Source organism: Coregonus clupeaformis, chromosome 2 (assembly GCF_020615455.1).
Source record: "Coregonus clupeaformis isolate EN_2021a chromosome 2, ASM2061545v1, whole genome shotgun sequence".
Lineage (NCBI taxonomy): Eukaryota > Metazoa > Chordata > Actinopteri > Salmoniformes > Salmonidae > Coregonus > Coregonus clupeaformis.
In genome coordinates, this window is record NC_059193.1 from 14,681,367 (window position 1) to 14,691,366 (window position 10,000).

The 10,000-nt window shown below is 44.4% G+C and overlaps 1 protein-coding gene across 1 annotated transcript in view; it reads right to left on the reverse strand.

Annotated features, from left to right (window-relative positions):
- LOC121586116 (teneurin-2) overlaps positions 1 to 10,000 on the reverse strand; it is a 130,486-nt gene that overhangs the window by 115,525 nt on the left and 4,961 nt on the right. Inside the window, exon 3 of the mRNA XM_045225505.1 lies at positions 5,553 to 5,793. Within this exon, the coding sequence (XP_045081440.1) occupies positions 5,553 to 5,793 (241 nt within the window). The remainder of the gene's footprint in view (positions 1 to 5,552; positions 5,794 to 10,000) is intronic.

Genomic DNA, 10,000 nt, shown 5'->3' on the forward strand with positions numbered 1-10,000 from the left:
GTCCACAGACCCACTCCAAAAGTCTTTCGGAGCCATTATCGACTCAGTGGGTTTTGTCCAACATGTCTCTGGACCTACTCACTGCCACAGTCATACTCTGGACCTAGTTTTGTCCCATGGAATAAATGTTGTAGATCTTAATGTTTTTCCACAAAATCCTGGACTATCGGACCACCATTTTATTACGTTTGCAATCGCAACAAATAATCTGCTCAGACCCCCAACCAAGGAGCATCAAAAGTCGTGCTATAAATTCTCAGACAACACAAAATTCATTGATGCCCTTCCAGACTCCTTCTGCCTACCCAAGGACGTCAGAGGACAAAAATCAGTTAACCACTTAACTGAGGAACTCAATTTAACCTTGCGCAATACCCTAGATGCAGTTGCACCCCTAAAAACGAAAAACATTTGTCATAAGAAACTAGCTCCCTGGTATACAGAAAATACCCGAGCTTTGAAGCAAGCTTCCAGGAAATTGGAACGGAAATGGCGCCACACCAAACTGGAAGTCTTCCGACTAGCTTGGAAAGACAGTACCGTGCAGTACCGAAGAGCCCTCACTGCTGCTCGATCATCCTACTTTTCCAAATTAATCGAGGAAAATAAGAACAATCCAAAATTTCTTTTTGATACTGTTGCAAAGCTAACTAAAAAGCAGCATTCCCAAGAGAGGATGGTTTTCACTTCAGCAGTGATAAATTCATGAACTTCTTTGAGGAAAAGATCATGACCATTAGAAAGCAAATTACGGACTCCTCTTTGAATCTGCGTATTCCTCCAGGGCTTAGCTGTCCTGGATCTGCACAGATCTCGACAGGGCCTGGGATCGGGAGAGACACTTAGAGTGTTTTAGTACTATATCTCTTGACACAATGATGAAAATAATCATGGCCTCTAAACCTTCAAGCTGCATACTGGATCCTATTCCTACTAAACTGCTGAAGGAGCTGCTTCCTGTGCTTGGCCCTCCTATGTTGAACATAATAAACAGCTCTCTATCCACCGGATGTGTACCAAACTCACTAAAAGTGGCAGTGATAAAGCCTCTCTTGAAAAAGCCAAACCTTGACCCGGAAAATATAAAAAACTATCGCCTATATCGAATCTTCCATTCCTCTCAAAAATTTTAGAAAAAGCTGTTGCGCAGCAACTCACTGCCTTTCTGAAGACAAACAATGTATACGAAATGCTTCAGTCTGGTTTTAGACCCCATCATAGCACTGAGACTGCACTTGTGAAGGTGGTAAATGACCTTTTAATGGCGTCAGACCGAGGCTCTGCATCTGTCCTCGTGCTACTAGACCTTAGTGCTGCCTTTGACACCATCGATCACCACATTCTTTTGGAGAGACTGGAAACCCAAATTGGTCTACACGGACAAGTTCTGGCCTGGTTTAGATCCTACCTGTCGGAAAGATATCAGTTTGTCTCTGTGAATGGTCTGTCCTCCGACAAATCAACTGTACATTTCGGTGTTCCTCAAGGTTCCGTTTTAGGACCACTATTGTTTTCACTATATATTTTACCTCTTGGGGATGTTATTCAAAACATAATGTTAACTTTCACTGCTATGCGGATGACACACAGCTGTACATTTCAATGAAGCATGGTGAAGCCCCAAAATTGCCCTTCGCTAGAAGCCTGTGTTTCAGACATAAGGAAGTGGATGGCTGAAAACTTTTTACTTTTAAACTCGGACAAAACAGAGATGCTTGTTCTAGGTCCCAAGAAACAAAGAGATCTTCTGTTAAATCTGACAATTCATCTTGATGGTTGTAAAGTCGTCTCAAATAAAACTGTGAAGGACCTAGGCGTTACTCTTGACCCTGATCTCTTTTTTGACGAACATATCAAGACTGTTTCAAGGACAGCTTTTTTCCATCTACGTAACATTGCAAAAAATCAGAAATTTTCTGTCCAAAAATGATGCAGAAAAATTAATCCATGCATTTGTTACTTCTAGATTAGACTACTGCAATGCTCTATTTTCCGGCTCCGGATAAAGCACTAAATAAACTTCAGTTAGTGCTAAATACGGCTGCTAGAATCCTGACTAGAACCAAGAAATTTGATCATATTACTCCAGTGCTAGCTTCCCTACACTGGCTTCCTGTTAAGGCAAGGGCTGATTTCAAGGTTTTACTGTTAACCTATAAAGCGTTACATGGGCTTGCTCCTACCTATCTTTCCGAGTTGGTCCTGCCGTACATACCAATACGTACGCTACGGTCACAAGACGCAGGCCTCCTAATTGTCCCTAGAATTTCTAAGCAAACAGCGGGAGGCAGGGCTTTCTCCTATAGATCTCAATTTTTATGGAACAGTCTGCCTACCCATGTGAGAGACGCAGACTCGGTCTCAACCTTTAAGTCTTTACTGAAGACTTATCTCTTCAGTAGGTCATATGATTGAGTGTAGTCTGGCCCAGGAGTGTGAAGGTGAACGGAAAGGCTGGAGCAACGAACAGCCCTTGCTGTCTCTGCCGGGCCGGTTCCCCTCTCCACTGGGGTTCTCTGCCTCTAACCCTGTTGCAGGGGCTGAGTCACTGGCTTGCTGGTGCTCTTTCATGCCGTCCCTGGGAGGGGTGCGTCACTTGAGTGGGTTGAGTTACTGACGTGATCTTCCTGTCTGGGTTGGCGCCCCCCCTTGGTTTGTGCTGTGGTGGGAGACCTCTGTGGGCTATACTGGCCTTGTCTCAGGATTGTAAGTTGGTGGTTGGGGATATCCCTCTAGTGGTGCGGGGGGCTGTGCTTTGGCGGAGTGGGTGGGGTTATATCCTTCCTGTTTGGCCCTGTCCGGGGGTTTCTTCGGATGGGGCCACAGTGTCTCCGGACCGCTCCTGTCTCAGCCTCCAGTATTTATGCTGCAGTAGTTTATGTGTCGGGGGGCTGGGGTTAGTTGGTTATACCTGGAGTACTTCTCCTGTCTTATCCAGTGTCCTGTGTGAATTTAAGTATGCTCTCTCTAATTCTCTCGTTCTCTCTTTCTCTCTGAGAACCTGAGCCCTAGGACCATACGTCAGGACTACCGGGCATGATGACACCTTGCTGTCCCCAGTCCGCCTGGCCTTGCTGCTATTCCAGTTTCAACTGTTCTGCCTGCGGCTACGAAACCCCTACCTGTCCCAGACCTGCTGTTTTCAACTCTAAATGATCGGCTATGAAAAGCCAACTGAGAGACCTGAGCCCTAGGACCATACGTCGGGACTACCGGCCGTGGTGACTCCTTGCTGTCCCCAGTCCGCCTGGCCTTGCTGCTATTCCAGTTTAAACTGTTCTGCCTGCGGTTATGGAACCCTACCTGTCCCAGACCTGCTGTTTTAAACTCTAATGATCGGCTATGAAAAGCCAACTGAGATTTATTCCTGATTATTATTTGACCATGCTTGTCACTTATGAACATTTTTGAACATCTTGGCATGGTTCTGTTATAATCTCCACCCGGCACAGCCAGAAGAGGACTGGCCACCCCTCATAGCCTGGTTCCTCTCTAGGTTTCTTCCTAGGTTTTGCCTTTCTAGGAGTTTTTCCTAGCCACCGTGCTTCTACACCTGCATTATTAGCTGTTTGGGGTTTTAGGCTGGGTTTCTGTACAGCACTTCGAGATATTAGCTGATGTAAGAAGGGCTATATAAAATAAAATTGATTGAATTGATTGATTGATTGATTGTACAGAGTGTGTGATGTGTGTGTACAGAGTGTGTGATGTGTGTGTTCTGTGTGTGTGATGTGTGTACAGAGTGAGTGATGTGTGTACAGAGTGTGTGATGTGTGTAGAGAGTGTGTGATGTGTGTGTTATGTGTGTGTGATGTGTGTACAGAGTGAGTGATGTGTGTGTTCTGTGTGTGTGATGTGTGTACAGAGTGTGTGATGTGTGTACAGAGTGTGTGATGTGTGTGTTCTGTGTGTGTGATGTGTGTACAGAGTGAGTGATGTGTGTACAGAGTGTGTGATGTGTGTACAGAGTGAGTGATGTGTGTACAGAGTGGGTGATGTGTGTACAGAGTGGGTGATGTGTGTACAGAGTGGGTGATGTGTGTACAGAGTGGGTGATGTGTGTGTTCTGTGTGTGTGATGTGTGTACAGAGTGTGTGATGTGTGTGTACAGAGTGTGTGATGTGTGTGTTCTGTGTGTGTGATGTGTGTACAGAGTGAGTGATGTGTGTACAGAGTGTGTGATGTGTGTACAGAGTGTGTGATGTGTGTACAGAGTGTGTGATGTGTGTGTTATGTGTGTGTGATGTGTGTACAGAGTGAGTGATGTGTGTGTTCTGTGTGTGTGATGTGTGTACAGAGTGTGTGATGTGTGTACAGAGTGTGTGATGTGTGTGTTCTGTGTGTGTGATGTGTGTACAGAGTGTGTGATGTGTGTACAGAGTGAGTGATGTGTGTACAGAGTGTGTGATGTGTGTGTTATGTGTGTGTGATGTGTGTACAGAGTGAGTGGTGTATGTACAGAGTGTGTGGTGTGTGTAAAGTGTATATGAGTGGTGTAGTTAGTGTTCCCAGTGATAACACATCAAGGCTTTATACATGACGTATTTGAAACACAGCAGTCTTAACATGATGAGGATGCAGATATGTCATGTATTGGAGCAGTGTGATACATTCATAGCTTAGCTCATATGGGATTCTGTACTGTACGTGGAGATATGATGGGTAGACTACCTTATGTATTCTGTAAGAGGTGTGTGTGTGTGTGTGTATGTGTGTGTGTGTGTGTGTGTGTGTGCACGCGCAGTGTGTGGTCTCATGCAGTCCCCAGTGTAGTTTGTATTCAGAGTACGTCTATAGGACATGCATGTGACGTACCACAGGGATACAGCAGGAGGCTTCCATCCATCAGTGTTCTGTACAATAGACAGGCTGATTTGTTCATTGGTTGATAGACTGATCAATACTGTTCATTGGTTGATAGACTGATCAATACTGTTCATTGGTTGATAGACTGATCAATACTGTTCATTGGTTGATAGACTGATCAATACTGTTCATTGGTTGATAGACTGATCAATACTGTTCATTGGTTGATAGACTGATCAATACTGTTCATTGGTTGATAGACTGATCAATACTGTTCATTGGTTGACAGACTGATCAATACTGTTCATTGGTTGATAGACTGATCAATACTGTTCATTGGTTGATAGGAGTGTGTGTGTTGAACTTTCCCTGTAAAAATATGTAGCCAATAGCACTTTTCATATGAATTTAATTGTGGGTCATTCTGTGTTTTTATGTGGAATGTCTTGTGGAATTCAATAAAAAAGCTTATTTATTGCTAAAAGTAGAACCAACATGTTTTGGCTTTTGATGCTTCTGGTCTAAGCTTGTCAACATATACTGGTATTTACCAGTATAAAGTAGAGATTTAATACACTCTGGTACTGGTCTCACCTGATATTAAGTGCATTTAAGTATTGTGTCACTAGTCTCACCTGGTCTGTAGTGTGTATTCAGTGTTCTGTAGAGTTTGTAGGAACTGGGACTAGTTTCTCAACTGGTCTGTAGTGTGTATTCAGTATGTATAACTGGGACTAGTTTCTCACCTGGTTTCCAGTGGGACGTTACTATTCAGTACCCAGCTGTCCTGTAGCTGTACAGACTCTGGTGAGGTGGGCCCATCCCCTGGTACCGGAGGGGGAGTGTGGATGGTGTTCCTACCCCCTCTCAGGGTGTTCCTGTTCAGGCTGTTGGCTGAGGAGTGGTGGTGGTGGGAAAGGGTCTGGTGGTTGTGAGGGGGAAGCAGGGGGGGTCGCAGGGTAGAACCACTGAGGTGGTTAGGAGCTCCTGAACAGAGAGAAAGAGAGAGAAAAAGAAGATGGTTATTCAGAAAGAAGAGAGGAATGGCCAGAGAGAGAAGAGAGGAATGGCCAGAGAGAGAAGAGAGGAATGGCCTGAGAGAGAAGAAAGGAATGGCCAGAGAGAGAGAGAAGAGAGGAATGGCCAGAGAGAGAAGAAAGGAATGGCCAGAGAGAGAGAGAAGAGAGGAATGGCCAGAGAGAGAAAATAGGAATGGCCAGAGAGAGAAGAGAGGAATGGTCAGAGAGAAGAGAGGAATGGCCTGAGAGAAGAGAGGAATTGTGATAGAAAGAAACAGAAGTAGCATTTCTTGTTATTTTACTGGTCTTGCAGTGGGAATGGACAGATGTTTATAAAGGGAAGGATGGATGGAAGGGAGGAGATGAGGGACTTGGCCTCTCTACACAGGACAGACACTTTACATCTGTGTATACACACAGACTCTCCTGAGAGGGCAGATAAGGCACACACACACACACACACACACACACACAATCTGTATAAATTCTCTTATTTATATTCGCAAACCACGCTGTCTCTCTCTCTCAAATCTGCCGATAAAAATGCATTGCATTTTTCAAAGCTCCCTTCACTTCGATGAATATAAAAAAAATATTCATTCAAATTCTACTGAATTATATATGGCACTTTCAATACCAGAAGAACGTCATGGTTTTTAAAGTAAGCTTGTGGTTTCTGAGTTCTAGTTTCCAAGTAGGCAGTATCCTGAGGGTTGTGGTTAAGTGTGTGTGTGTGTGTGTGTGTGTGTGTGTGTGTGTGTGTGTGTGTGTGTGTGTGACTTTTTTCAAAGCCCAATTCACAAGCTTGTGAGTTTAAAAAAACTTTAAAGATTCGTAGGAGCCTGTCTTTAGAAATAGACCAGCATTTGGCCAGCACCTACACTGCTTGCATTCTCCAGAATACATCCCACTGGTGGGATATGTTAGCCACCGAATTCTCTACTACAGCGATGCTAGCCTGTTAGCCTGCTAGAGAGCGAGATCAAAGCATTCATTCTACAGCGATGCTAGCCTGTTAGCCTGCTAGAGAGCTAGACCAAAGCATCCATTCTACAGTGATGCTAGCCTGTTAGCCTGCTAGAGAGCTTGACCAAAGCATTAATTCTACAGCGATGCTAGCCTGTTAGCCTGCTAGAGAGCTTAACCAAAGCATTAATTCTACAGCGATGCTAGCCTGTTAGCCTGCTAGAGAGCTAGACCAAAGCATCCATTCTACAGCGATGCTAGCCTGTTAGCCTGCTAGAGAGCTTGACCAAAGCATTAATTCTACAGCGATGCTAGCCTGTTAGCCTGCTAGAGAGCTAGACCAAAGCAGCAGGCCGGGGTACATATGCAGACACCAGCAGTATGAGGCAGCGGCTCTCCATGGCACATTAACTTCACAGTGTACGTGTCTGTGTGTGTGTGTGTGTGTGTGTGTGTGTGTGTGTGTGTGTGTGTGTGTGTGTGTGTGTGTGTGTGTGTCAGGCCTATGGCAGTGAGAACCATGGGAAGCAGTTTGTTTGCCAGGCTCTGGACGGGTAAACTGTTTATTTACATTTTCTCTGGTTCAACACAATGAGTCGCATGGCGGGGTGTGTGTGTGTGTGTGTGTGTGTGTGTGTGTGTGCAAAAAAACGCTACTTTAGCAGTTTAAAAGAAATCAGCATAGGGCTCAACTCAGGGGAGTTCCCTTGTTCTTTCTCTCCATCCTCCCTCTCTCTCTCTCTCTCTCTCTCTCTCTCTCTCTCTCCATCATCTCTCTCTCTCTCTCTCTCTCTCCATTTCTCTCTCTGTCTCTGTCTCTCTCTCTCTCTCTCGCTCTCTCTCTCTCCATCATCTCTCTCTCTCTCTCTCTCTCTCTCTCTCTCTCTCTCTCTCTCTCTCTCTCTCTCTCTCTCTCTCTCTCTCTCTCCCTCTGTCTCTCTCTCTCGCTCTCTCCTTCTCTCCATCCTCTCCTCTCTCTCTCTCTCTCTCTCTCTCTCTCTCTCTCTCTCAATTCAATTCAATTTAAGGGCTTTATTGGCATGGGAAACGTATGTTAAAATTGCCAAAGCAAATGAAGTAGATAGTAAACAAAAGTGAAACAAACAATAAATATTAACAGTAAACATTACACTCAGAAGTTCCAAAAGAATAAAGACATTTCAAATGTAATATTATGTCTATATACAGTGTTGTAACAATGTGCAAATAGTTAAAGTACAAATTGGAAAATAAATAAACATAAATATGGGTTGTATTTACAATGGTGTTTGTTCTTCACTGGTTGCCCTTTTCTTGTGGCAACAGGTCACACATCTTGCTGCTGTGATGGCACACTGTGGTATTTCACCCAGTAGATAAGGGAGTTTATTAAAATTGGGTTTGTTTTCGAATTCTTTGTGGATCTCTGTAATCTGAGGGAAATATGTGTCTCTAATATGGTCATACATTTGGCAGGAGGTTAGGAAGTGCAGCTCAGTTTCCACCTCATTTTGTGGGCAGTGTGCACATAGCCTGTCTTCTCTTGAGAGCCAGGTCTGCCTACGGCGGCCTTTCTCAATAGCAAGGCTATGCTCACTGAGTCTGTACATAGTCAAAGCTTTCCTTAAGTTTGGGTCAGTCACAGTGGTCAGGTATTCTGCCACTGTGTACTCTCTGTTTAGGGCCAAATAGCATTCTAGTTTGCTCTGTTTTTATGTTAATTATTTCCAATGTGTCAAGTAATTCTCTTTTCGTTTTCTCATGATTTGGTTTGGTCTAATTGTGTTGTTGTTGTTGTCCTGGGCCTCTGTGGGGTCTGTTTGTGTTTGTGAACAGAGCCCCAGGACCAGATTGCTTAGGGGACTCTTCTCCAGGTTAATCTCTCTGTAGGTGATGGCTTTGTTATGGAAGGTTTGGGAATCGCTTCCTTTTAGGTGGTTATAGAATTGAACGGCTCTTTTCTGTCACGCCCTGGCTCTGGGGACTCTAGTATGTTGAGCCAGGGTGTGAGTTTTCATGTGTGTTGGTTCTAGTTGTTGTATATCTATGTTGGCCAGGGTGGCTCCCAATCAGAGACGGCTGTAGCTCGTTGTCTCTGATTGGGAGTCATACTTAGGTAGCCGTTAGGCATTCATTCATTGTGGTTTCTTGTTCCGTGTTGGTTTGTGTATGTAACCAGGGACGTCACGTTTTCGTTTTTGTTCGTGTGATCATTATCTAAATAAATATGTTCGCATTCAACGCTGCGCCTTGGTCCTCCTCTCTTAACGACGATCGTGACATTTTCTGGATTTTGATCATTAGCGGGTATTGGCCTAATTCTGCTCTGCATGCATTATTTGGTGTTTTTCGTTGTACACTGACGATATTTTTGCAGAATTCTGCATGCAGAATCTCAATTTGGTGTTTGTCCCATTTTGTGAATTCTTGGTTGGTGAGTGGACCCCAGACCTCACAATCATAAAGGGAAATGGGTTCTATAACTGATTCAAGTATTTTTAGCCAGATCCTAATTGGTATGTTGAATTTTATGTTCCTTTTGATGGCATTGAAGGCCCTTCTTGCCTTGTCTCTCAGATCGTTCACAGATTTGTGGAAGTTACCTGTGGCGCTGATGTTTAGGCCGAGGTATAGTTTTTTGTGTGCTCTAGGGCAACGGTGTCTAGATGGAATTTGTATTTGTGGTCCTGGCAACTGGACCTTTTTTTTAGAACACCATTATTTTTGTCACCAGATTCTCTCTCTCTCTCTCTCTCTCTCTCTCTCTCTCTCTCACTCTCTCTCTCTCTCTCTCTCTCTTTCTCTCTCTCTCTCTCTCTCTCTCTCTCTCTCTCTCTCTCTCTCTCTCTCTTTCTCTCTCGTTCTCTCTCTTTCTCTCCTTCTCCTTCTCTCTCTCTGTCTTTCTTTCTCTCACTCTCTCTCTCTCTCTCTCTCTTATGTTGTAAATGTACAGATTCTGAGGGAGGTAACTGTTTAACTCCCACTGATCTCCACAGAAACGACTGCACAAACTTTCTTCATCCCAGCAGAAAATATAAGTTGTGTCTTCCCTTCCTGGCAAGGAGCTAGCGACCCTCTCGCTAAAAATAGGAAGCACTCCCTATGCATAATGAATGGGCCGCGGAGCCGAAGTGCTAACGCTAGCTCTTTCTAGGAGCGATCAGACGCCCTACATTTGGCCTGAGACTCTTCTCTCTCTCTGAGAATGTGTGTGTGTGTCTGAGAACGTT